The following is a 27,850-nucleotide window of genomic DNA, read 5'->3' as shown; positions in this document are numbered from 1 at the left end:
CGATTTTGCTCTTCTTCAACCACACCCGACATAGACCTCCGAACGAGAAGAGACGTGGTGGTTTTTTTCCTTTTCTTGTCTCGTACTGCCATTTCTGCTTCGTGTTCCTGCTCTCTTGCTCACATTTCCGGCTTTCTGGTGTCTGTGCTGTATCCGCCATCTGCTCCAGCGTTCGCCAGAGGAGAAGGCGCATGCATATGCGGAGATGAGGAAAAGACTCGCCGCGATGGACCGCCGAACCGTGGTTGAGCGTCTGTTGAAGAGCCTCGACGCCTCGCAACTCGGTGATATTCGCCACGAGTTCTACGCTGCCGACAACCGTGTGACCGTCGATGAAGTATAAACGCACGCTTCTCTTTGCTTTGGCCTCCCTTCTTTCGCGTCATCTCTCCCCGTAAAAGTTCAAGTTTTTTCGTCGACACTTGGCGCGTTGTTCATTTTCAGGGGAATTCCCAGAGGCCTGCATGTGTCTGCTCGACAACGCATGCACCGCCGGCGCCCCGCCAGGCCTTTGGTATCGGTGTCTATCTTTGCCTCGCTTGTTTCTCTCTTCGTTTCCATTTTTTTTGACGTCTTGCCACGTCCAGCGTTCTCTCGCTTCTTTCTCTCATGACTTTCTCTCTTCTCTCCCAGTTTCTCCTTCTTGTCTTCCTGTTTGCGGTGCATTCTCCAGCCTTTTCTCCGCCGTCTTTTTCTCCATCCATCTCTTCTTCCCTCTCTTCTCTTTCATCCATCGCTTCTCTTCCATTCTCCTCCCCTCGTCTTTTCCAGTTCCTGTGTCCCTTTTGTGCCGGTTGCCTTCCTCAGTATGTAGAGCTCATGCTGAGTCGCATGGACGGGATGTCTCGAGACGACCAGCAGCGCACGCAAACTTCGCAAGACATCTTTCGCCGCTCAAACCTTTCTTCGTCTCTCCCAGAGCACTCCGCGGCGTTCCCCGCCTTTGCGTCTTCTTCGCCGAATGAAGCGTCTGCTCCTGCAACGGCCGATTCGCTCGCCAACTCTGCGAGAGATGTAAGCAGAACGCACCAGAAACGGCCGCAAACGCGCCTCGACGCCTGCCGCAGTTGAGACACAGCAGTGGGGAGTCAGGCAGGGCACGAGGCGGGGAAGTTGCTGGGAAGATGCGGAGGGAAACGCTCTTTTGTGTGCGCACTGGTGACGGCGGCTTGACCTTTGGCACGGGTTTCAGCTGACGAGCTCTCTGTACAGGAAACGGAAGAACAACTGATTAAACACCACGGAAACCGACGGCGATACCTGGCGTTCTCGCCAGGGCTTTTTTGTCGCCAAAAGAGAGGGACACCCGCGGGACATATCACAGACAAAAGCGTCGCATCTTCTCTCTTGTTCCTTGTTTTTTTCTCCTTTCGTTTTGCTGGTTCTCTCGTCTTGCCACCTTGGTTTCAGCATCGCATGTTTAGTCGAGATGCAGGCGACTGGGCTGAGGTGCGTCCCGATCCACTTTCGTAGCCGGCAAAAAAATGGAAAACGTAGTCAGGAAATAGAGAGGAAGAAAGCAGGTGAGACAGCGCGTCTCTTCCGTGTCTTCTGTCAGGATGTGCAGTCCCCGGAAAAGCCCGGAACACACATGGAACGGCAGAACGCTGCAAAACACCAGCTGTCTTGTTCGCACGTCTTGGAGCTCTTGCTGACGCACGAGGGGAGAAATCTGAGATCGGCAAATCTGCATTTCCCCTCCGTGTGCTGTGAAGCTGCGGTAGTACGAACACCGTCGAAGGGATAGGTTCTACACACGTGGAAAGCTAGATGGAGTGCACACCCTTCTTCTCTCCGACGTCGTCGCGGGGCGCGCGAGGCCTACTAACGACGCGCCCTTCACTCCCACGCCAAGAGAAAGGAGAAATAATTTCTTTTGTCATCTTCTCACGGTTATCTCTTTCACGCATCGCGAGGAGCAAGCTCGCCAGCGTCGCGTTTCTCAGCTGTCGGCGGCACAGTCGCAAGCGAGGAAACGGCGATCGCAGCACGAAAACCCACAAAAGCAGAGAATTGAAAGTCTCACGGCTTTTACCTGAAAACAGGAGAAGAAAGGAGACAAAAGGTCTGTAGCGCACGTTTCGCCTGTGTAACGTAGGCGAGCACTGAATAGTGTTGAGACACCTAGTGGATCTCGGGCTGTTTGGACTCGGGAAACGGTGTGGAAAGCCGGACACGCTCGACACTGAAGAGACGGGCTGGCTGTCTTCTTCTGTTCTGCAACAAGGCGAGAGCGACAGAGTCCCAAGGACACTTAAGTGCGCACACATAACTATCTAAAGAAAAAAACCGAAACGCAACACGCATACACATACACGAGATGTACACACAAATCCACAACCACGTACACATTTTACCTACACTTTTCTGTAAATGTATATATATATATATATATATATATATATGGCCGACGATGCCTGTTTACCTCCACATCTTTCCCTTTCTCTCCCAAGGGATTTACCCGCATATATTCACGGAGGCATGGCAGCGTATCGATCTTTGCATTTGCAAAGTCATCTGTACGTGGAAAGAGAGAAGAGCGTCGTTTGGAGCGTTTCGAACTCCGGTGTCCAGATGTGGGTGGAGCCTCTCTGAGAAGGCAGAAGGACTTCTTTGAGGCAAAATGTTTAGAGCGACACATTTTTTTCTTCGGATAGCAGATTCGCAATTTTCACGATTTTCGCTTGTGTCCTCGTAGGGTTCAGCTTTTTCTACCGATCTCACAGGAAGAAGTATTAGCGACTGCTTGTCTTCCCCGAACGCAAGGAGAGACAGCGCTTCTTTATCGCACATTTTTGAAGCCTTGACGGAAGCGGAGAGCGAGGAGAAAGACTTCGCCAGAGAGAGGAGAAACAGAGAAGCCGTGCCCCGGTTGCACGAACTGGGAGAACGTAAGCCTCCTCCCGCCTGGTCCTTTTCTCATGTTCGAAAGCAACTGAAAAGACCACAGGTACCCCCAGCGTTTTTCAGCGTACGCGCGTTTGGTGTGCAGCGAGTGGCAGAGAGGAGAGAAAACACATCTCGAGAAAAAGGAAGAGAGAACATGCACGTGGATGCGATACACACATAGTCCTTGAGAAGGAAATCCCGGCGTTCTGTGCTTCCTCACCGATTGCACCGCACGTGCCTCCGCACCTCGCCGTTGCCGCAGTCGTTTCTTTCTTCGAGAGCGAAAGAGAAAAAGGGAGGCGGAGATGGGAAGGAGCAAGAGCGAGGAACGCGGCTGAAGACGCACTTGTGAGCTTGCGGTCGAGGCAAGGGGAGCCCTGGCTGTTTTCTCTTTCATTCGATGCTTCTTCACCGGCTAGAGCTTGCGCGGTCGCACTCGCGACATCTCACCCTGAGTGTCTCCGTTTCGCTCTGAGTGTCTCCGTTTCGCACGGTGAGCGATGCAGTGGCCGCGTCTTCGTCACCCGCGTCGCACCTGTAGCCATCGCACGCTGTTTCATTTTTTAACTTCTGCTTGCGCCGCCTAGGCCACGAAGAAGTTGCAGCTCTGCTCATTGACGTCTTCGACGCAATCGACACCGATGGGGCTGGTGTCATCTCTTGGGAAGTAAACGTAGATCTCCTCTTCTGGAAAGCCTGGACAAAACGGGAGTCGACCGAAAAGCATCAGCAACTGCGCGACGAGACATCTCCACACAGCTGTGTAGACATAGAAAGTCGAAGAAAAGGCGACTAAAGCGGAAGCACACTCCGAGCGAGTTCTACAAAACCCGATACGCCCTAAGACTCTGCCCAGGAACCGCGTTTCCGTCTCTCCGTCGTTTGCTAGGTTCCAACTCGTTCTTCAGGTTCGGTTTATCGACTCGCGGCTCTCTTTTCTGGGTGTCTCTCTCTTTGAGTTTTTGCTTTCTCTTTCCTTCTTCTCGCGTTCGCTTACTCCTTCCGTCTATGTCTTACCGTGTCATTCTTATCCTTTCGCCTCGGTTTGCCCTTCATGTGCTCTCTTCTTTTCTCTCAGGCATTCGCCAACGCGCTTGTGAATCAAGGCACCGCCCAGGACGGCAGGTAAGGACGGCTCGAATTCTACGGTCTCTTTCTCCAAAGTTCATCTCGCTCTCTTCTCGGTGGCAGGGGAAACATCCTTTCTCGTCTGCGCTGCATTCCTTGAAGGCTGAGAGAAAGTGAGCGCGACGCGAACCCCGCCTCGGCAGCGAAAACACGGAGGGCAACAGAGCGTCGGGGGAGAAGGCACGAAGGCACCGGCCATGCGAACAAGGTTCCTAACGCCGATTTGTCTTTTGTTTCTCTTTTAGTTCCTCTCTCTTTCACTACACCCTTGCTCTCCGGCGTTTCTGAGCCTCCCGGCACTCGTGTTCCATTCTTCGAGGTGTTATGCTTCCACTCGTAGACGCGTTTCGGTCTTCTCTTCCGCCTTCAGCTCTCTTTTCTATCTTTTCGTTCATGACTGCTTCCTTCCTAGTCCCTTCTCTAATTTTGTCCCTCTACGCCTTCGTGTTCTACTGTCAGGGCTTTCTTTTTTGCATCATTTCAAGTGCCTTCGCGCCAGCGTTCCTGCCTTTCGTCCGATTCGGGCTTCACGTCTTCATCTTCTTCATTTCTTCGTATCTGTTCCAACCCCTCTCCTTCTTCTCCTTCTCCGTCGTTCCTCCTTTTCTCCGTCTTCGTCTTCAGCTCATTCACTCCTTTTTCCCTTCGGTTCTCTCTCTTTTTTCCTGCCGCTTTTCCTTCATATACTCCCTTCTCCACCTTTCGGCCTACTCGTCTCCTGCCTTTCTTCTTCTCTCTTATTTTCTCTCTGTCGTCTCTTTTCCGTCTTCTCATACACAGCTCAGGAAACGCGAGCGACGTCGAGCAGGTGAGGGCAGCACCCCATTCTCTCTGTCGCTTTTTGTCATCTGATTGTTGATGTCGAAGTGCCGAAAACGACAGTTTTTAAGTTGTTTATTGTCGACGATCCTCCACTTTCTTCCCTTTTATCTAAGGCGTGTGCCGTTCTTTGGTCGAGTCTTCCTCGTTGTATACGTTTCAGATTCTTCTGATGCGTGCCTTCGTCGTCGTCTCGCCCTTGCTTGGGCTTTCACTACATTGTGCCTTCTTCTCTCTCGGCAGTCGCTGGCGTGCGTCTGACCTGTTCCAATTCCGCATGCAGTGGAAAGTTTAACGAAGTTGTGTCGGCACGAATAGCTCTAGAGAGCGCGGCTGTCTGGGCACTTCCACATCTTCGTGGACTTCTCGTGTCTCTGCTTTTTCCCACTTAGTACCAATTCGTAGGGTCCACAACGCTAACAAACAGCCACGACCGTATTGAAAAGTAAGCTGCCCCATTTTAGGGGACACAAAGAGATTCGTCCCTATGTCTATGTAAATATTTACGTGCATGCGAATATCTCTTGAAAAGACTTCTGTGCATAGGGAGGCGTTGTTTCTCTGCCAGTGGACCTGTATAGACATGTACGCGTGTATGTATAAATATATAAATGAAAAGATGTGTAGATACGTCCTCTCTGTAGGCGCAAGTGTGTGGAGGGTTGTCTGGGCTACGAGTTGTGTCATCGTTCGATATCCATCCGTAACTGATAGGCTGTTTTTCCTGTTTTTCCTTTCCTCCGGCGACAAAACCTGAACTCCATGAGATTCGAGCACATTCGATGTAGGCATCCCCGCCGAAGTTTTTTCGTTCTCTTTCTCTGTTCTCTGCAGGGTCGTGTATATCGAGGAGATTGATCGCCTCTTTTGTCTCTACTACAAAGCGAAGGAATTCTCTGTTGTCGAGCCTCTTCATGTAAGATGCTTGTTTTTCTCAACCTTTTCTTCCTTTCGTTACGCTTGATCTTCCTTTTCTGTTTCAGGCTCGATTTTTTTTCTTGGAGTTATTTCCCTGCTTTCGTCTCCTGCTGGGGGCAAAAACTTCCTTCTGTCTCTGCTGTCGCCCTCACCTTTCCGTGCTTTCCCTGCCTACGTGTTCTCTGCAGGGAACTTTGGACCTCACAGTTTCCGTCCCCTCCGGTAGGCAGCCTCCCCAACAGTCGGGAAAGGAACCCTTCCTGTAGTGCTCTCTGTTTGTTTCCCTGCCTCGCCGCGTTTCTTCCCTCCCTCTTTCTGCTTCCACATCGCCGTCCACGCTCTCATCTCCCTCTTTCAGTCTTTTTCTCTCTGTCCTTTCCCCTCCTCTCTTCTTCCTGCTTTGGTTTCTCTCTCTGCCGTCATCTCCTGGCTGTCGATCCGAAACATTATCCCCTCTTGCTTTTGCAGGATCTCTCGTAGACCTCTGTTACATCCCGCCGTACTCGCAGGTGGCTTCAATAGGTACGCGAGTGCAACCTCTCTCGCCTCAAAATCCGGAGAGCTTTCGGCGCCTTCCAAGGAGGCGTGACTGCGAGCAGACGGTTTTCTTTCACGCTACTCGATGGCGCGTCTGTGAACGAACGAACAGCCTGCGGTGTGTCTTTCCCTTTTTGTCCGTCTTCCCGCTTTCCCCGCCGTCTTGTTCGTTTTTCTGTCATGCGCTTGAATCAACGTCCACGCTCTCCGTTTCTGTCTTCGCCTTTCCCTTCTCGGCACGCATCCCCCCTTCCCTTCGCACTCGCGTTTCCCAGCCAAATCGAATCTCCCCTCGCTGTCTCATCTCTTTTCCATTTTGCCGCCTGTCTCCTAAGTCGTTTTGTCGCGGCGTTTCTTGCCGACCTCGTGCAGCCCTGAAGCTTTCCGTCGACAAAGGAAGGTCCTTCCTTTGCTTCTTTCTGTTCTCCTTTTCTCTTTCTTCTCTCCAGGCGCCGACAGATCTCTCAGACTCTGGACCAGCACGGCGGCGCCTTGCAAGGCGCGGGCGACGTGCAAGTCGGAGCCCAACTGCCTCGCCTTCTTTCCCAAAACCGAGGCTCTCTTGGTGTGAGGAAGAACGCGCGAGAAGCTGCGGCACGGACACCTCGCCTCTCGCGCCCAGAGGCAGCGTTGTCACCTCTAGAAGAACAGAGACGGACGAAAACAGCAACGACTGATTTGCTGTTCGTTTCTGCTTCTTTGGCAGGCGGCGAGTGCCATAAAGACCGCGACGCGGCGAAACTTGCTGGGGGAGGGAAACACTCTTCGTGGAAGACGCCGAAAATGGTTTCGTCCCTTAGAGTCCAACAGACAGCTTTATTTTTTCCTTAGATGCCTGCACGTTCTCACCCCTCGAGGCACTTCCTTTTCCTGTCTCACCTGCTTCAGCCAGTTCCTTCACACCACCACACACGCGTCCACACAGGAGAGCTCGAGGCACAGATCCTTTCTGCACACTTTTGTGGGGACAAAGACATAAAGGAGACACAGCGGAGCCAGAGAGTCCAAGGAGACAGACAGAGAGGCGTGGCAGGCGAGAGAGTAGAAAGAGAAAACAAACAATCTGACTCTCACAAGAAGAGGGGTGACTCTGCAGGAAAAGCCAAGCGTTGCGACTTGTTTTGGTGACAACTGTCCGCTCAGAGGAAGCGTCGATGGAAACATCAGCGTGTGGAATTTACAATCCATGAATCTGGGCGACACAAAACCGGGACACGACGGATTTGTCAATGCTCTTCTCGCCCTTCCCTGTGAGGCTCTTAAATTTTCTGTCTTTGCCTTCTTGTCCTTCTGATTGACGTCTCCTACTGTCTCGTCTCTCTGTCCTCGCTCTGCATCTCCTTTGTTTCTTCGCTGTCTCCTTTGCCTTTATCAACTTCCTCCTCACGCGCGCTTGCTCTGTGGGAAAGGGGGGGGGTGTCCTTGCTCTCGATCTGTCTGGTGCGTTGAGCGGCTTTCATCCCTCCGTGCCTCGATCCTGGGATGCCTCTTTTTTCCTTCTCGTGCTTGTCTCAAGTTGCCTCTTTAACTGCTCTTCCCTCGATTTCGACTTCTCCTTCCGTCCCGACTTTCTCGCTTTTTCTCCCGTCTTTTTAACTCCTTCTCCTCTTTCATTTATGTTCACGACCATACATCGACACTAGCTGTTCTCAGTAGAGGCACGCGTACGCTAATGTAGATACATACAGAATCATCTGTACATTCACTATATGTATTGCTATACATATACGTGCTTCTACATATATATATATATATCGGTACTTTTATAACTAGATGTAAAGGCGGTGCACACTTCGCATGAATAAATATGCATGCATATGCCGTGCCAGCCTATTTGTTGATACGCGTTCTAGTTTCTGGGCATTCTCTGTCCCCATTTGTGGCTTCGTCTTTGCTGTCTCAGACGACGACAACCTCTTTGCCTCTGCTTCGGCAGACGCTTCGATTCTTCTCTGGGACGCAACGCGCTCAACGCCCCTGCGCACCCTCAAAGGACACAAAAAAGGTGTTTTCTCTCTCGCCTTCTCAACCGACTTTTCCTGTCTCCTCAGCGCCGGCCTCGACAAGGTGAGTGCGCCACTCTGAACGACAAATCGCCACTTTCGCGTCTCTGCACTCGAAATGCACTCATCTATATCTTTATCTGTACACAGTTCCACCTATGCATAACAATCTTTCCTTGCCTGTCTTTTTACCTATGGCTACATATGTGCAATTATACATACAAATGTTCTCCTCTCTATGTCAATATTTCTCTGCCTGAATATACAAATATATATATATATATATATATAGATATGCAGCTCTTTCTCTGTGTCACTTTATTGAAGATTCTCCAGTATCGATGCTCTTACCTTGTGTCCATACTTATCCGTCGGTGGTTGTACCACTCTTTGTCCCCGTCCTTCTCCTGCGCTCCCATGCATATCTCTCTATATCTATCTATCCATCTATCTCCATCTATCTACCTCAATGTATCTATCTATCTATCTATCTATCTATCTGTCTGTCTCGTTCTCCTTCTACATCTATCTATCTGTCTATCTATCAATATATATATATATATATATATATATATTGCTACCGTTGTACACGTATATGTGTATTTTTGCTTAAGGAAGTTCGTGCATCGGCATATGTGTACGAAATGTATCGGTATTAGTGTTTCGAAGCCGTCAGTGAAGTTTTTCGTGTTGAAGCGCGTCCGTTCGTCGGGGTGTCTCTGGTCTGTGGAGGGGACACTTTCCAAGGCTCGTGTTCCTCGCCTGTGTTGCCTTTTTCAGGACGCCTTGGTTTGGAGTCCCTGCAATTTGACGAAACCGATTTGTCACCTTCAAGGCCATCCCTACGCGCTGTGCGGGGTAGCCGTGGTGCCTGGAACACCGCAGGCGGTGACTGCAGATGCCTCGGGCGCTCTGCGCCTCTGGGATTTGAGAAATTTCCGGTCTCTTCAAACCCTTGGAAGTCGTAGGGAGACGCACCGCCGTCGCCGCGCCCAAAGAAGGAGCGGAAACGGCGGAGAGGGGAGCGCCAAATCGAAGTGGAAAGAGAAGGCAAACTCCCGCATTCTCCCCAGGGACGCGGAGACGGCGGACCTGCGACACAAAGAAGACACGGACAGAAACTGGGAAGGGGGTCGTGAGAAAAGGAAAAAGGGAGACGAAGCGACAGAAGGCGCTAAAGAAATGCTTCAAATCACTCGTTCTTCTGGACCCGCGTCGCATACCTTACTAGTGATCTGTCTACCGGTTTACAACTAGTGATCCATCCACAGGTTTACAACTGGTGATGGTTAACCATGTATAAGTATAAATAATAAACATGCGTGTATGTACACATGATAGCCATACTACTACGTAGATATGTACATGTACGTCACTGACTCTGTGTACACATTTGCACGCATATATATATATATATATATACTGTAGGGGTGTGAAGCTGCATATGCGGAAAACGTCTCTTCTCCCTTGCCGTTCTTCTTTCTTCTCACTCTTTTCTCATTCGTCCTTCGTCGTCTCGCTTTTTTTTCAGGGATGTCCAGTTACGGCGAGATGAGTTCCTTCTGCGTTTTGCCGCCACACAAAAGGTCCGGTCTCTTGTGCTTTCTGCTCCCATTCCTCTTCTCTCTCCAGAAATCTGGGTCTTCGGCCGTCCTCTGTGTGTGAAAAGTCACCTTTTCCGGACTCTCCCGAGTCTCCTTGCCCCGCTTTGCCTCTTCTCTCGTCGGCTGATCTCTTTCCCGTGCTTCTTCTGCCTGTGGCTGTGCGTCTTCCTCTGTTTCATCGTTTTTTCCTTCGCCACTTTTTCATTTTTGTCTTCCACTCTCTCTTCCGGCCTCGTGTCTTCTTCCTCTCGGCCTTCTTCACCCCTTCTCCTTGCGCCCTTCATTTGTCCTCCCTTCCTCCTGTCTCTCCACCCTGGCCGTCTGCTTCTCCTTTCTCTCTCCATTCGTCCCTTCGTCCTCTTTCTCTCCTTCACTTCCTTCTTCTCCATGTCCTTCTCCTTTCCCGCATTCCATTTCTTTTTCCGGACCGTCCTTTTTCTCCTCTTTCTGCGTTGTTTCTTTCTTCGTTCCAGGATCGCCACGGCGAGCTCGCGCGTTGACTTTTACGAACTCGCCGGCGGTCAAAGTCGCGCTGCCTTCTGCACTGAAGTCCAAGGTTGTAGAGACGCGCTTTTCAGCCCAGACGTTGATGCCATCTTGACTGCCGGCAAAGACAGGATCCAAACCTGGAGCGCAGAGACTGGGTTGCCAGGAAACGTAGGATCTCTTTTTTGCACTCTGGTGCAAACCGAACACTCGTCTAAAACTGCACCTAAAACAATGCTACGATTTAGGTCGGCATATGCAAAAATACATAGATATGCATGGATATATTTATATATATATATATATATATATATTTATATATGCGCAAACCGTGAAGGGGTAAGGTAGGACAATTGTCTCTGTCCATGGAGCCTTCTGAAGGCCCTCGCTTGGTTTTCTCTTGCACGAATCTTCTTTTCTGCGCGGTCACTCGCCATAAGCAAGGCGTCACACACCGGACGCAGATACATTCCTTTCTTATAATCATATATATATATATATAAATATATATATATATATATAGATAGATAGATAGATAGATAGATAGATAGACGTTTCCATATGCATATATCTGTTTATACGCACAGATACATAGTTTCACATCTGCAGTTCGTTACACATATACACAGTTTCTTTTAACAGATCGTGCGCCAGCGCTCTGAAACACCGACTCGAACGCGGTAGCGCAGTTCAGTGTCTAGCCTCAAACATGTCTGCGTACGGTTTTTCCCATCGTTTTTTGCGGGGGGCCCTCCTCTACGAGCAGCCCTCGTAGGCTCGTGGACTTTTCGAATCTTGCTTTTCTTCTTCCCCCCGTTACGTCTCTCTTTCTTCTCTCCTTCTCCACGCTTCTCCTTCTCCACTCTTCTCCTTTTCCACTCTTCTCCTGTTTGTCTTCTCCGCCTCCGTTTTCGTTTCTGGTCAGGTCTTGCACGGGGGGCGAGCCGAGATCACTGCGATAAGCTTCGACGTGCGCGCACGGCTCCTCTACGTGGGCGACGCCAGCGGGAACATTCGAAGCTTCAATGCACTCACAGGCGCTTTCTTCCAGGCCTTCACGAAGCATCCGTGCGACGTCTGCCTGCTTTGCTTCTGGCCTGCATCGTCGAATTTCTTGTCGGCGTCTTCAGACGGCCTTGTAATGCTCCAAGAACAAGACACCGACCGGTGCGTTCAAAAACGGCTCGGAGAAACGGATTTCGGAGGCTTTCGACAACGCTCCGCGGCCTTCCCCTCCAATTTTCTCCCCGCTCCCGGCCTCACGTGCGCCCCACAGTGACAAAACGTGCCTCTACTCAAATCTGTCAATCCAGCTGCGCACTTTCTCTCCAAGCCTCTTTCTCTTTTCCTCGACTTCTGCCTGTCTTCCGCAGCGCCAACCTACCAATTACTAAGAGACAGTCACGTGACGCGCAAATGTCTATATATATATATATATATATATATATATGTATATATGTGTATATCTCTCTGACGTTGGTCCTCTCGCTTTTCCTGCTCTTGGCAGATTCCCTTCCTCTCCGGCCAGCTCTTCTCTTCGGGCCTCACAAGCCTTTTCAGCTTCTCTGTCGGACTCGGAAGTTTCGCTTTCCGCCTCTGCTTCGCCGCCGTCCTCGTCTGCGATTGCGCGCTACCGCGTCCAGTTGGGCCCTGAGGGATGCAGTGCCATGGTAGTTGCGGCGTCTCTCGACCTCGTCGCATGCAGTTCCGCCTGGAGCATCCATCTCCTCTGCTTGAAAACGCTGCGGAAGCAAACGACGCTGCAAGGACCGTGGTACACACACACACGCCACACGAAAACCGCACAAACCATAGAAATGCATAAAAAAATGAAGAAATATGTATAGATATATATACACATATAACATATATCCGTGCATGTGCATAGATATGGTTGTTTACAGGCTGGACGTGTCAAATTTGTAATGTGATCCGTAGGCGACCTGAGCCCAGTCTGGCGGTCGACAAGAAGTGTAAAAACCCGAGAATCTGAATAGTCTGTCTGTGCACAGGACAACTCAGCCGGGAGTGAGGGAGACGCAGTTTTCTGCGACGCAGTTTTCTGCGACGCAGTTTTGTGAATCTCTCTTCGTCTTTCCTGTGAATCGCTGCGCGTCGTTTCGTAGGCGACAAGATACATATGCCGTTATAACGTCGTCGGCGCACCGACAGGAAACCGTTCGCTTTCATATGCCATAAGGTGTATATGTATATACATATATATGTATATATATATATTATGTATATAATATAGATATTATATATACACGAGATTTGTATATATATACATATACATATATATATATATATATATATATATATATATAACGGGGTGCCTTGATATTTGAGTACGTATGTGTATGTCGAAAGATCTTGAGATGCACAGCGGGTAGAGAGATGCCCTGTATTTTCGGAAACGGTTTTTGTTTGAAGACACACCTTTTTGCCTGACGCTTGCTGCGACTTTGTCTCGGCGGCCCACACTGGCGTTCTGGCCGTTCTCTGTCTTGCCTTTTTTTCTCGTTTTGTCAGCGCCGCTGTGAGGTCTTTGGATTTCCTCGAGCCTCTCAGTCTCCTTGCAGTCGCGGACCAATGTAAGCTCTGCCTGTCTCGCCTCTCGGCAGACCTTTAGGGCTGTTGCAAATGCACATGCGTTGGAAATAGTCGAAATACATATACATATATGGCTAGTCTGTTACACACGTTCAGTTATTTGTCTATGAAGACGTTTATCGGGAAACGTGGAGAGTTACACATACAAGCCTCCCTAATTTGTTACGTAGGTTCATATATACACATATATGTTATAAGGACACCGATAAAGAGTTACACGCATACTGTATATGATTCACCGTATATGTACGGCACTGTTGAGTTCTCTGCATCCATTCCTTGTGTCTGTTGCTTTGCTTCTTTCTTTTTTTTCATCTGGTTCTCTTCTCGCTCTTGCATGCCTCTGCAGCCGGGGCGATATCGCTGTGGCAGCCGAGCAGCCGGACGGCGCCTTTCTCGCAGTGGGTCTGCGTGTACAGTTGGGAAAATCTGACGCGCTTCAACTTCCTTCTTCTTCGAGAGAGAGACAGCGAAGGAGAGATCCCCGAAAGCGAGGATGGAGACGAGCCTCCAGATCCGGCGCTCGCCTTTTCCCCAGCTAAGCAGGCAGGTGGGAGCATCTTCTCCTCCGCTTCCCACCTGTCTCCAGGCACGGCTGACGCCGACACTCCTCGCCGAGGCGAAGTGACGCTCGCGTCTCGCGGGCGCAAGGGGCCTTCTTCCGGCTCCGCCCTCGCCGCTCAAAACGGCGGGAATCTCCAGAGAGGAGAAGACCGCATCCAGTCTCCCGAGACGTGCTGGAGGCTCCAGAGCCCGACAGCTGATTTCCCCGGGAGCGACGCTTCGGCGCAATGTGAACCTCCTTCTCTGCTTGTTCCCGGCACTGCGCAACCGTTCTCGGCCGATACGACAAGTTCCCCAAAGGCAGAAAACACGCCGCGAACCCTCGCGAAGCTTTCAGCGAGCGCGCCGAAGGGCGAGGACGCGAGAGCGGGGCTCTCTGTGGGGGGGAGAGGGAGGACTCGGGGGTTTGCCGAGGAGAAAAAGAGGAGCGGAAGAGGGGAACTGCGACCTCAGTGCAGCATCCCAGGCCTTTGCTTCACGTATCGAAGAAAGCTGAAAGTAGACGACGCGGAAGATATCGTCGTTCCAACAGCCGTCACAGTGGTCAGGTTCAACACCGTCCAGCCTGACAAGACACAAATCTACAGCGCCGACGAGAAGGTAGAGCTTTTCCGAGAGACAAAGGCGGAAACTCGAGTACTGGGGCTGAAAGACGACAGCCAGCGAGAACAGGGGGAAAGGACGAGGTGGACCTCGCGTGGAGAAGAGAAAAGATGGGCATTTTAGGCCTGTCAGCGTTTGGAGAAGCTTTCAATGATTGTTACCTCGAGAAAACGCGTCTACATCGACAGAGAGAAACAAGGAACGAAACGGACTCGCTTTCTCTGCTTCACCAGCAGGAGGCTTGTGCAGAACAAGCCTGTGTCCCTCCTGTTTCTTTGTTTCCCAACTCGTGGGGCGATCTTCAGGAGACTGGTCCCGTCGGTTTCGAACGCCCCCTTCGCGCGCCCCTTTCGATCTCAGCTGCGTCCCCGATGTGCGTGTCTCTGCCTGTTCCTCCGTACACCCCGTTCTCTTTGGCTTTTCGTGCATCTCGTTTGCTTTCCGCGCTCCTCGTTTTCCTTGTGCGTCTTCTGTTCAGGGCTTCGTGCGCTGCTGGTCACTGGAGCCTCTTCTCGCCGCAGGACGGCTGCGAAAGCCTCCCGTTGGGCCTCGCCTGCCGCGGCGCGCCTGTGCGTCTCCGTCCCCGTTTTCTTCCGCGGGTCTCGGATCGATTTTGGCCGAGGGGAAAGCAGACGGCCTCAGCGCGCGTCTGAAGCGCAACCGCCGAGACCGCGTCGGAGTCATCAGTTCGCAGATCCAGCAGTGGGAAAAACGCCTCCTTTCTGAAGAGAGCTACAGTTCGATCGACACCACGCACTCGGCATCCACGACGGCCTTGTCGTCGTCGCGGACAACTCGACAGGAAGCGACAGGCGACTCTTCAAAAGACCGCGCTCTCGACCCCTTCCCGCTCTCTTTCGAGCAGGCTGCCAGGCGCCGGCAGAGCGACGGAGAGGAGCGACGAAGAGCCGAGGGAACAGAGAAGGCAGAAGCGCAAGGAGAGAGAGAAGAGGAAGAAGGAAGAGGAGAAAGAGAAGCGAGAGGAGGTGAAGGGGACAGACGACGGCGCGAAAGACCTGCTGGCTCGGAAGCAGAGGCGAGGCAGAGACAAGAAGAAGCAAACGTCCCCTTGTTTAAAGACCCATCTTGCCTCAGCAACCTCCAACCTGGCGCGTTCATTACTCAGCTCTCCCGAGGCGGCGCCGCAGAGGGCGCCGGAGAAGACGGAGGAGAAGGGAGCAACAGACAAGAGGAAAAGAAAGCCGAAGAGAGCGGACGACGGGACACGAAATTGGAAGGACGACAAACAGCGCCTGGGGACCGTGGAAGCAGTCCTACCCAACAAATGAGTCCAGCCACCCGGTGGGGTAAGTCGCGCTGCATCTCTGTTGCTCCTTCTCTTTCTCTCTTCCTCTCCGGATGATTTTATCTCCCTCTCTTTCTCTGTTGCTCTTTCTCTCTCCATTTCCCTCTCTCTTTCTCTCTTGATCACTCTGCTTCTCGTTTCCCTGCTGTTTCTCCGCACAGGCTCCAGGAGCCCCAAGCCCACCGCTGGTAAGCGTTCTCTATCTCCTTTCCTTCAGCGGGTACTTCTTCTCTCTTGCAGATTTTTCAGGCTTCTGTGCGTTCTCCAACGCGCGCCTCTGAGCCCCTAAAAGGAGAGCGCCGCCTGCAGCGGCCTGCGCTCTGTTTTCCCGCTCAAGCCTTGCTGTGAATCGAAGTCTACACATATAGATGTTTGTCTGATATTCCCTCACGCTCTTTCGTTTCTTTCTAGTCAGAAGGACCAACGGTTCACTAGCTTTGCCCCGAGAGGCCAACAGCATGTGAATGGAACGAAAAACGACGACGGCGCCGACCTCGCCTACACAGAGAGACAAAGAGCCAGAGATTCCGCTGTCTAGAGAGACCGCGCTGTCCTTTCCTGTCTGCTGTTTTTCTTCTCAGAGGTGACGCTTCTCTGGGAGCGAGCTGCGCACACCGACGCCATTCTGGCGATGCATGTCTACGGGTCTTCGTCTCTCAGCCAGGCCTCTTCTTCCTCGACTCCAGATATCTTCCCTGAGTCTCTCGCGCCTTCTTGTTCAGCTCCAGCTGGAGACAAGGCCTGTGCAGATGTTCCGTTGCCTCAGCTGCCTTCCGTCCGTTATGAGAAGGATCGGGGCGGCGAAGAAAAGGCGATAGGCCTCGGCGGCGCGCGGGGCGACACGTACACGTCTCCTGCCTGTCCTTCTCAGGACTCAAAGGCACCCAAAAAAAGGGATCCGGACGGTTTCCCGAGAACGGCTCCAGCTGAGACAGAGACTTCTCCTCCGCCGGCAGGAGCTCTGTCGCCTTCCCCCGGCCGACCAGCGGGAGAGAACAACGCAGCAGAGAAGGAGACGCCCTGGCTGCTCACCACAGGGGCCGATAAACTCGTGAAGACGTGGTACGGCGACGGGGCACCGCTCGGGAAGCTTTCAAGTGTAAGTTGAGGTGTGCTTCGGACGGAAGCGACAAGCTGGAGAGGATTCAAAGATTCGTGAAAACGACGTGGCAGGGTAGAGAGAGAAAGAAGAGAGATTTTGAATACCGGTTAAGACGGTGCCCTGGCTGTGCAACAAAAGCGAAGAGAGGACTCTAGGGCGAGGAAGAAGGGACACAACGCTCTCTAGGATTTGAAGGTGGAAACGTGGCAACTCCGGCGACGCTGATCCCCTTCCCTTCCCGTCGTGTTGCTTCCCTGCTCTCCTCTTTGTGGTCTCGGCTCTGTCCCGTCTCTCCTTACACGTTTCTCCGCTAGATTTCCGTGTGCTTCTCGTGCGCGTTTTTCCCCTCTTCCTCGCCGCCTTCTTCATTGCCTTCCTCTCAGAGCTTCGATACAGTCCCCGTTTCTCTCTCCTTTTTCGCTTTCCTCGCTTTCTCCCCTGACTGTCTCTCTTCCGTTTGCCTATCCGCTGCTTTTGCCCCTCCTCGTCTTTCCACGTTCTCGCCTTCCTTTCGGCGTCCGGTTTCCTCGCACTATCGTCTCTAGTTTTCCTCTCCTCTCGAGTTTCTCTTTTCTTGCTTTTTTCTCTCCACATTTCTTCTCAGGATTCAACCCGATACTGGACATCCTTGGGGAACCGCGAGGCGCACTGGGCCCAAAGGCTTGAACAGGCGAAAGAGATGCTGTCTCTCCTCGCCGAAAGGTTCTTTCTCCAAGCTTCTTCCTCCTCCTCTGCTTCATCTTTTTCGTGGTCTTCCTCGCCATCTTCGTCTGCGCGTTGGCCTCCCGCAGAGAGGCAAAGAAACCTTTCCTCTGCTGCTTCATCGCGGTGCGTTTCCTGCTCCGTCTCTCGGCGACGAATCCCTCGCCACGGATCCCTAAAGCCGTCGCATGCGCCTTTCTCTCCCGCGTTGGCGTCTATGGAAAGCGCGTCTTCGCGTCTCGTGCGGAGAGCTGAGGCGTCGGGGAAACGCTCCGTCTTTCCAAGAGGAGAAGAAGAAACTCGGCAGAGTGAAAAACCAGCTGAGGACCAGAAAGAGGCCGGAGAATCGGAGGAACCTTGGAGGGAGCGAAGCCTCTTGCGAGGACAAAAACAGAGAGAAAAGGGGGAACAGAGAGAGAACGAGAAACAGAAAGAAGAGAGGCAACGAAGAAAGACTTTCGCTCTGCCCCTGTCGACAGGGCGCAGCGGCGACAGTGGAAGCGAGATCGATCGAGGCGCATCGTCGTCGCGGAAGACATCCCGTGAGGAGAACGAGGAAGCAGCGCGAAAGGAAAAACTCAAAAAGAACGTGTGCAACATGTTGGAGAGACGCATAGCTTTTTCAGCCCACCACACAAGATTCTTGAGGGGTTCGGAAGTGGCCGGAAGGTGCGCTTCCCGGTTCGAGGGGGGAAACGAGGAGGAAAAGAAGGAACGGGAGCAGAACAAAGCAGAGAAGAGGAGAAGCACGCGGCGGGTCACAGAGAGAAAAGCAAAAGGATGAGAGAGACCAGACTGGAATAAGACGAGAGAAGAGAGGGGGTGGGATGAGCATGTGAACTGTTTTGTTTTCCGGTGATTTCTTTGAAAGGCCAAACGACAAGACGGTCAGGAATTTCCTCTGGCCTCACAACGCAAGCTTCTTGGAGGGCAATGCAGCGCCATCATCAACGGTTCCTTCCTTCTCGGTCAGCATTGGACACTAGGCAGGAGAAAAGATCCAAAACGCACTGCATGAGAACTCCGGTTCATCCCTCCAGCAGGCGATCTATGCTTCCGGAAACCCCCATGGAAATCTATATTTCTTTACGAAATATTCATACATTTACATAGAGTGTATACAGGTGTGTGTCTATTTACATGGATGTAGATGCCTATCTGCACAAGTATAGCTGTGCATCAATGTACGTCCCTGCAGCATTCCACACGCAAACACAGTAGATATACTTCCATATAGATGCGAACTGATATATATATATATATATATATATATATATATATACATGCAGAGATGTACGGCGACAGGGAGACGACGTCGACCGCGGAAAAGAAGATACGTTTTAGACGGGCACTTTGTGTCTATTACTGGCGTTGAAAACGTATTTTAATATTACATCTACACTCTTATATATTTAGTGTATGTACTTATCTATCTGTATGTATTGCACGACCGGAAACCCCTAATCTGTGTAATCATTGTTTGAATCATTTTGGCCTTTGGCGGACCCGGGAAGATACTTAGCAATCAATATAGAGCGGTAGATCTATTTGCACACGTACAACTATTTTTCTGTGTCTGTAAACATGTAAGCATGCGGCGTGTCGCGTTGTGGGTTTTTCGATTTGTCTTTCAGGAACCATCCGCTCTCTGAGGAAGAGTGGGAAGCAGCGAGACGATTTGAAGAGGTAGAAACTCGGGAAGCATCTCAGAGTCTGTACACCACCAGGGGAAAGGAAGGACACATCCACACGCTCAAGTGACACGACGCGTATTTTTTAACTCCTCTGTCCTGCGTCTTTCCCGTTGCTTTTCTCTCCCTTTTCCTCCTCATCGCTGCCGCCTTTTATTCTTCGGGGTTTTTTCGTTTTTTCTCACAATTCCTTTTTCCCTGGCAGTGCCTAAAAGACGCAACGCCCTGGAGCAACACTTGAACGTCTCCGCTCGACCGAAAAGGGGAACTCTGAGACGCGGCGTCCTTTGCAGAGGTGAAGTGAAAGAAGCAGATTCTCGAAGAAGGCTTTTTTGTGAGGAAGGCGGCTGGCCAAGGTACCGCGATGAGGGAGCGCGAGAAGACGACGTCAAGAAGAGAGCCGGAAGAAGACGTTGAGAAGAACGAGGACACACAAGGGGGGAGGAAGAAAAGCCGAACACAGAGAAGAGACGACTTGAGGGAAAAACAAGGACAGGGGAAGAGATAGTACCGAGTCCGAAAAAGGAGGCACAGCGAAAGAGGGAGGAACGGAGAAGAGAAAAGAAGGGGGAAAATAATCAGAAGGACGAGAGAGAGGAAGAAGGGAGGGGCGGAGGAAGAGAGAAGCATAGTGGGAGATCGGAAGAGACAGATATATACGAGGAGGGAGGAAGCGATAGAGATGAAGAGAGGAAGTGATAAGAGAGGAAGGGAGAAGAACAGAGACAGGAACATCGCAACGAAAGTGGAAGGACGAGGATGAAGAAAAGAAGGAATTAGAAGAATGTTGGCTTTGACCCCGGAAGAAAGGGAAATACGGCAGCGGGATTGCACACGCCCCCCGAACTCGGAAGGATGTAGCAGAACAGGCCGTGGAAGACATGGGAATAAAACATTGAAATATGGAGAAGCGAAAAGACGGTGAAAGACATTTCAAGTGCATCTCCAGTGTTGTCAACGTCCGTTAAGTTGAGAACGTTCAGTTCTCGTTCTGTCTCTAACACGATGACGCTTTTACTTTAAAACTGGCTTCTCCTAACGCCTTTTGTGCTGTTCCCGGGAAACTAGCAGCATTGCCACCTTTCCCTCTCCATCCATAACTCTATCTCTCTGCTGTCATATACATATATATATATATATATATATATATATATGCATACATATCCTTGCATGCGGATGTGGTTTTAAGGGTGGACAGAGGTTATCTTCAGTTGTTGGGAAGTGATTTTCAGGAATCGTTTTTTCTTTCGAAGGGATAGACCGTATGATAAACATTCAGCATTTTTAGCAACTGGGATTTCTTTCCAAGAGAGTGGCCTCGACTCCCCCCGTGTCGCGTTTCCTTCCCTTTCACGTGTCCGAGATATTTCCTTTCCGACTCTTCAGTATTAGTCTTCGCGGGAAAAAATATTTCTTTTCTTCTGCGCGGCCTTTTCTCTCCCCTTTGTCGCCAATCTCCTTTTTTCGCGATTCAAAAGCAAGGGCTGTCACCTTTTTGTCTCCGTGTTCCTCTGTTTCCAACGCGGCAAGCGCCTGCTCACGACCTTGCCGCCCCTTGTCGCGTTTAGTTCTTTTCATCTCAGCAAATGTATTCTTCCTTGCTCTCGAGGAAAAAAACCAGCGTGCCAAGGAAAGATGCGCAGACAGAAACCGACAGGAAGAAGATGCTTCAGAGAGAGCATGCAAGCGAGACTTGTACAGGGAGAAGAAAGAGAAAAGAGCAACAGGGGGGGAGAGCGACGAGAGAAGAAGCACAGAAAAGAAGCAGAAAAGAGAAAGGAACGGGAAAGGAGCCATTTGGGGGGTCTTCTCTCCCTCTCTCTCTGTCGCCATTTCTCTTTCTTCTTTCTTTCTCATTTGCCTTCTGTATGTAAGGTATTTGCATGAATTTTGCATGCACATGCATGTGTCTAATGAGCCGATTCCAAACGCGTCGCTGACACGTGTTGGTGAAAGGAGGGGGACGAGCATTCACGCGAGCAAGGCAGGAATGAGAAAGGAAAAGAAGACGCACGCATGCAGCCGAGCAAACGGAAAAGAGGGAATGCAGCTTCAGCTGTACATCCACCTACAAAGGCACACAGGACGAGGACGGAAGAAACGCACGAACAGGCGCGGCTACGGGGCGCTCTCCGTTTCCTTGGCAGGAAAAAGAAGCTGACACTGAACGTGGGTGTCCCTTTCAGAAAATCAAAAGGAAGCGATCTTGGAACATATTATAAACACTCCCAGCCTTTTCTCCATGGTGAAGATTGGCACATCACGATCCCACTCCAGTTCGTGAAAAACAAGAACAGAAACCTCTGGCGGGTGTCATGACACGCGAAATTCGCATGCATGCAAGCCTGTTCCCCTCTTCCCCTCCCTCTTTTTTCTGTGTTTGCTCTCTCGCGTTCTCATCTTCCAAAAGAAAAGATAACCTCAAAAGAGAACTTGCTGGCCATGAAAAAATTTCTGGCGGTGCTGACAACTCACCCAAGAGAAGGAAAGCGAGGTGCTAAATCCGAGAAACCTCTTGTCCATATATATATATATACATACATATACAGAGATATCATATGCATGTGCATAATATATATATATATATATATATATATATATATATATATATATAATGTATGGCGGCTGTGCTGTTAGTAGACTATAAGTTGACAGAGATATTCTCGGAATAACGGGTTATCGCGGAACTGTGAGATCCCATAACCTTCCCCACAGAGTGCGAGGGATTCTCTTCGGCACAGGCACACAGACAGCATGACCACGGACGGAGCAGAGCTTCTCTCGTTTTTGAGAGAAAAGAACCTCGACGGACGCATTCGTCAGCCAGGAGATTCTATGCCAGCATCAAGAGGCAAGGAAACAATCAAATGCTTCATCCTCTTCTCGAGAACTTTACACAGGACAAGCGCTGCCCCACTTCGAGCTCATGACGACGCCGCTTCACGCGAGTTTCCGTCTTACGCGGGTCCACGATTCTCCTCTTTCTCGTTCTTCCTCTCTCTGTCTTTCCAGTCTTCTTCGTTTCCTTCTCTTCTCTGTTCCTTTCTCGTTTCTCTACCTTCTAGAAATCCATCCCTGAGGAGAGAGGCGCACTCGCCGGCGGTGGGATTCCGAAGGGGTTTGTCGCTGCCTGGACTTTTGGAGGTTCCCTGTGTAGACAAAAAGACAAGACGAAAAACGACACATGCATAACCTTGAATCTATGTTCTTCCTTTGGCTACATTTGCACGCCCCCGTCTTCTCGCCTGCCTTTCCGGCTGTTCTTTCCCCCTGCATCTCAAGCCAAGCTCCACTCTCTCGCCTTCTCCGCAGCCTGTCTCCAAGTGACACAACACTTGCTATTTTCAGTTCTCCTTCATCCGTCGTGAGGCTCGGTGTTCTTCTCTTTCCTTCGTTTGCGCAATTTGTTTCATCCATACACGACATCCATGACTTACCTGTGCCTCGCTGCTTTGTCAGCTGCCTCCCAGCATCGCCTCTCCTGCCGTTTTCCTCTCTCTTTTTTCCGTTCTCTCGCCTTCCTCTCCCTTTATCTTCCTCTCTCCTCTGTCTCCAGTTCTCTTCTCTCCTTTATTCTTCCCTCCTTTCTCGTCTGTTTCTCTCTTTATTTTCCACTCTCTTCCGGCTTTCTCTTCCTCTGCCTCTCTCCTTCTTTCTCGTCTTTTTCTCTCTTTACCTTCTTTCTCTCAGGATGCGTCCCGACTGGCGAGCGGCCGCGGCTTGCGGCGGACCCTCCTGCTTGAGTCCAGAGGGAGGCAGGGGCGGAGCTGTGCCTGAAAAAAACACAAGGTGAAAAAAAAGGGATTCCCGAGAGAAAAAGGAAGCAGAAACAAACCCGATTCTTGAGAATTACGACGCCTCTCCCATTACCGCCGTTCACACTGCTGTCGCTGTTCCATCTCCGCGTTTGCTGTTTTTCTTCTTTATTGGCCTTTTATCTTTTACTCTTCTTGCTTTCCCCCCCCACCCCCCCCTGCATCGCTTTTCCTTGTCCGCTCCGCCTCGTTCTGCCGCTTTCTCGGCCTTCCTCCTCCCTTCGATAACCACTCACTGACTCCTGTCCTGTCTTCTCCCCTTGCATACATGCCTCTCGTCGCCTCTCCTCCTCCTTACCTCCACTCCTCACCTGTCTTTCCTCGTGCCTCCTCGATCTCCCATTCCTTCTCGCTTACCGTTCATCATGCCTCGCATCGGCGCCTTCTCTTCGAGAGCGTTCTCAGGGCTCTTGTTCTCCTCGCCGTTCACGCCCGCCATCTCTGAGGCGTTCGACGCTCCAGACGGCGCGCGCTGAACCGCCTCGCGCGGCTGCGCTGAAAGACTCGGGGCAACGCTCGAGAGCGGCGGCGCACTCGGCCCAGGCTGCTGTCCTGCAAACAGCGCAGGCGCAGCAGAGAGAGGAGCGCCCGCGCCGGTCGCCTCATTCCCCAGCCCTGCACTGTTCCCCGCACTTGCTGCAGTCCCAGGAGCTTGCATCATCGGCGCGTACACCCCGTTCGAAGGCGGAAGGACCGGACTTCCTGCGCTCTTCGCCTGGAGAGAAGACGACCCAGCGACACTGCCGACACTCGAGGACCGGAGCCGGTGCGTAGACACTCCACTGCCTCCCTCGATGTCGGCTGAGGGCGGAAGAGGCGACGCGAACGGATCCCTCAACCCCTGCGGCGGCAAGGGAGGGCGCGAGTGACTTGTGGAAGGTGCGCTTGCGACGCCTTCGCTTCCCGGAAAAGCTGAAAGAGACTCCTCGGGAACCGCAAACTGCGCCGCGTTCAGAGGCAGGGGAGGTGGGTGAGAAGCGTCCGGCGCTGCGGGGAACGGAGGAGGGAAGTCTGGGGGAATCGACGAAAAGCCCGGAGAGACTCCTGGCGGCGACGCGTCAAACAAATCTGACAGAAAAAGAGGGAAGGAGCAAACGATTACGGGAATCGACAATGGACAGAGGGTAGAAAGGGGAAGAGAAGACGGTGAGGGGAGACAGGGAGAAAAATATGCACGGAAAAGAGAAGAAAAAGCACACGAGAGACATGAAGATGTGAATCCATGGCTCGTGGAAATAAAAAGACGCAAGGCATCGAAACGGAAAAAGGCGTCAGCCGGTCAACGTTCCGAAGGATCACCCGTGATCCTAAACGGAGAAGAAAACCGAGACGCTCTCCAGTTATTCCTTCTTGCCTCACATCCCATGAAGATAAATAGATATGCATAAGATATGCACATATACACAGATATTCATATATATATATATATATATATGGATCGAGAGACACCGGGTGGAGTAGCTTCCTGACGTCGACGGAAAGATGGGGGAGACCACGGAGAGAAGTTCTTGGAGCGATTTCGATGAAGCGCGCGACGGCAGGAGCTGGAAGCGAGTTTGAGCGTTCTGTGTTCTTACTTGGCGGCACGACGCCTCGAGGCCCATCTTGTCGACTTTGCGCGGAACTGTGTCGGGATTCGTCGAGGTCGCCTGCGCGCGCCTTCGCTTCCTCCGAGTTCTCGCGTTCTCGTTGGCGTGGGTGTTCTCTCCCCGCACTGCGCTCTGCTGTCTCTGCCACAGGCAGCGACATCGAGGGCGAGCTCGCATTGTCTCTTTCCTCGTTGCCTTTCGGCCCCGCAGAGAAGCCGCAGGATGAGGCGAGAGAGAGGCCGCGAGGCGTCATCCCCGACCTCACGAGGTGGTTGAAAGTTTCGTCCGCAAAGGAACTGCGTGCTGCAGACGGGGCGTTGCCCAACTCGTAAGTGTCGTTCACTTCGTCGGGGCAATCGGAAGAAAGAAAATTCTGAATCGCCGCAGCGTCTCGAGCAATCGAAGCCTCCAGCTGCTCTTTCTGAGAACCACGACAGAGACCAAGACACTGCGTGGGGAAACTACCCGCTGTGGAGAAGCCCGATATCGAAAGGGAAAAACAGTCTGGGAGCACGGAAAGAGCAGGGTGGCGGGAAAGAGGGTGGGCCAAAAGGACAGCGAGGGAGGAGGACGAGAAGGAGAAGGAACGTCGAGGGAGAAGAGACGGACGAGAAGAAGGAAACTGCGAGCGCGAGCACGCACAGCGCGACAAACAGCTCGGGGAGGTGAAAGAGGAAGAGGGCGAACCAAGAGGCAGGAATCCCAGAAAACCTCGTGTACCGCGACGACTTCAAAAAGAGAGACAAAGGACCGGGCGAACGAAAAGTTGGCAAAATTCCGGCAACGGCGAGAGTGCATGCGCCGCCATTCCGCCTCTTACCTCTTCAGAGGAGTATGTGGGGTCAACTGCACACATGATGCGCCTGAAAAAAAAAGAAGGGAACTTTCAAATCTGTGCCACGCGAAAAGGAAAAAGACCTGTGCAGTCCGAGACACTTCGTCCCAGCATGTTGCTCTTCTTCCGCTTTGGTCTTTCGTCGTTCCTTTTCCCTTCTCCATGTTTTCCTCTTTGTCTCCCTCTCGGATCCCTCTTGTCTCTCTCTTCCCCCTGCTTTGTCTGTTTTCCGTCCGTTCTCCCTTCCCGTTCCTCGATTCCATTTTTTTCCTCTCGCGCTGCTCACCCTAGAGCCTGCAGAAAGACGAGGCTGTATTGCGCCTGTTGCAGCGTGGCCGAGTCAAATTGTTTCTTCGTCTCTGCGAGGATACCTGCGAGCTGTGCCTGTCTGCTCGCGCGCTCCGCCCTCTGCTCTTCCTGCAAAGCGTGCAGAAGGCGTTTCAGATCCTCCTGTTCTCGCTGCATAATACCGACGACTCTCGCGAGCTCGCTCGCCTCCATTCCCTCGGGCACCCTGCCGCCTGAGCCGCCCCTTGTCAGTTTCTCTTCCGTGTCTGTGCGGCAGACTTCCAGCACGGAGCCTTTGAGTTTCTCGCAGATGAACGAAGTCTTCTTCGTCTGCGTCAGCAGCCACTTGATCTGCTGGTTCTTCAGCAGGCCGTCGACGACGGCCTGCGCAGCTTCTTCGCGAGCGCGTTGCTCCTCCTTCATTCTGCGCCGCCGCTCGCAGAAGCCGTTCCGGCCGCCTAGGCAGCAGAGGAAGAGCGAGGCCGCAGAGCGCGGGACGAAGTCCCCCGTCAAGAGGCGGGAGAGCAGCAGGCAGCCGAGAACCCACCAGAGCGCGACCCAGAGCGACGGATAGGCCTCGCGGAAGTCTTCGTTCTTCTCCGCGAGAAAGGCGCCGAGGTCGCGGGCCTCTCTCTCGAGGTGCGCCTTCGCCGCGAAAAACGTCTCTTTGTGCCGATACAAGAACACAAACAGCCCAGTGCGCAGATCCGCGAAAAAGGAGGGAACCGGATTCAGGTGGAGAGACGCCCAGACCGGCCGGCTACCTTCCCAGTGCTTCAGAGCCGCTGTGGTACACCACGCGTCGCAGTGCTCCTCCAGGGTCGGCTCAAGGACTTGCGGATCTCTACAGTTGCCACCACCCGCTGCATGAGCACCGCCGTCTCTGCTCGACGAATACGAGTACGCTGCAGGAGCCGGCTCGCCCAAGTCCTCACGGGTGTCGATGCCGTCGAGGGAAACAGAACCCGCGCCGTAACTATCGTCGACATAGGCTGTACCGGAATCAGACGCATGCACATCCCAGTGCGGGATGCCAGAGGGACTGGGGCCTCCGTGGGTTTCGCTTTCTCGCGGGGGTCGAACGCTCGCCTGCGAGTCGCGCCCGTCTCCATATACACGCTGCACAGGCTCAGCTGACGCGTACGCTGCTGCGGGGTCTGCGGTGTATGCGTAATAGGCGTCTTGTGGCGGGTCTCCGTGGGACGGAATCGCGTGGCCAGCGCGCTCCTCTCCATACCCCACCTGCGCTTCGGGGTAATACGACGCGGAAGCAGTGCTATGCGGCTCCTCTTGCCGTCCCGCCTCTGCGTCCTGCCCTACCTTTGACGGAACCGGGTAGGCGGGAGGTGTATGGACACCTGAGTCGGGTGTATGGACACCTGATTCAGGTGTATGGGCACCTTGAGTTGATGTGGGGTAGTCTTGTCTCCGATCGGCTCGGTCGTTTCGATCAGCGTTTTCCCCGGGTTGTTGGTGCCTTCCAAATCCCGGCCCCCGCGGTCCTCTTCGACTTCCTTCGCGCTTCTTGACTGCTTCGTGTTTGGCCGCCGCCTTCGGTTCCTGTTCCCTCATGCCGCCTTCTCGTGAGCCAGCAAGTCCGGCCCCAGACGCAGATCCGTTTCCTTCTTTTGCCTCCCTAAGAGTTGCGGTGTCTTTGTCGTGAGAAGGCGGAGAATCGCGGATCGCCGCCCCCTCACCCTGTGCGGGGCTGGCAGATTCCTGTGCACTCTCAGGTTGTCCTCTAACACTCGCGATTCCTCGATCTTCCCTCGCCACTGCACCCTGATCACCCCCTGGTGTCTGCGGTGGCGTATCGACGCCTCCCATCTCAGTGTGTCCTGCGACCGCGTCGTCGCTCGCAGCGGCAGGATTTGCGGCGTTTCGGGGTGCCCCTGCATGCGTTTCGGTGGAAGTGCTTTCCGACGCAGGCGAGGAACCCTGAGGGGGCGTTTTCGGTTCTTCACCACCGCCAGGCACTGGATTCCCAGAGACCGAAATGTCTTTTTCTTTCTCGTCTCCCCCGGGAGTCGTGCTCGACGCGTGCAGATCCTCTTTCTGTTCTTCCTGCGACGCATGCACAGGTTCCGCCTTGGTCGGCGCGCTCGCTTCTCCACTGGGAACTTGCGCCTTGCCCCGTTCTCCTCTCACGTCGCCGGTGCCTTGACGCTCACCGGGATGGCCCACGGCAGCTCTGGGATCACCGCTCCCTGTTTGTCCCTCACCCTGTGGAGAGAGAGAAGGAGGGAGAACGGGCGGTGGGCGCGGTGGAGGTGGTGCAGAGGTACTCAGAGAAGGCGCATCTTTTGTTTCCTCTCCTCGCTTTCCGGAACCAAACAGAGGGTGGCTTGGTGCTCCCAT

At 52.5% G+C, this 27,850-nt stretch overlaps 2 protein-coding genes across 2 annotated transcripts; one reads left to right on the top strand and one right to left on the bottom strand.

Annotated features, from left to right (window-relative positions):
* Positions 1–226: 226 nt before the first annotated feature.
* Positions 227–19,035, top strand: NCLIV_005290 (nb-ARC domain protein, related; the record flags this gene model as incomplete). The annotated part of the gene is made up of 23 exons (XM_003880039.1): positions 227–337; positions 808–1,014; positions 1,411–1,449; positions 2,699–2,891; positions 3,477–3,556; positions 3,968–4,014; positions 4,798–4,825; positions 5,229–5,281; positions 5,671–5,752; positions 5,943–5,976; positions 6,223–6,276; positions 8,195–8,358; positions 9,075–9,429; positions 9,826–9,880; positions 10,372–10,555; positions 11,310–11,551; positions 12,917–12,978; positions 13,347–14,161; positions 14,643–15,471; positions 15,632–15,658; positions 16,052–16,569; positions 17,177–17,400; positions 18,909–19,035. The coding sequence occupies 23 exons, from the start codon at positions 227–229 to the stop codon at positions 19,033–19,035; spliced, it is 4,530 nt and encodes a 1,509-aa protein (XP_003880088.1).
* A 2,991-nt stretch (positions 19,036–22,026) lies between these two features.
* Positions 22,027–27,850, bottom strand: NCLIV_005280 (conserved hypothetical protein; the record flags this gene model as incomplete). The annotated part of the gene is made up of 6 exons (XM_003880038.1): positions 22,027–22,114; positions 22,642–22,738; positions 23,138–23,848; positions 24,358–24,790; positions 25,190–25,232; positions 25,491–27,850. 6 exons carry the CDS (start codon positions 27,848–27,850, stop codon positions 22,027–22,029), a joined length of 3,732 nt encoding a protein of 1,243 aa, XP_003880087.1.

This window comes from Neospora caninum, chromosome II (genome assembly GCF_000208865.1).
Source record: "Neospora caninum Liverpool complete genome, chromosome II".
In the NCBI taxonomy this organism is placed as follows: Eukaryota; Apicomplexa; class Conoidasida; order Eucoccidiorida; family Sarcocystidae; genus Neospora; species Neospora caninum.
Note: the sequence above shows the minus strand (reverse complement) of the source record. Positions and strands in the feature narration are given on the sequence as shown.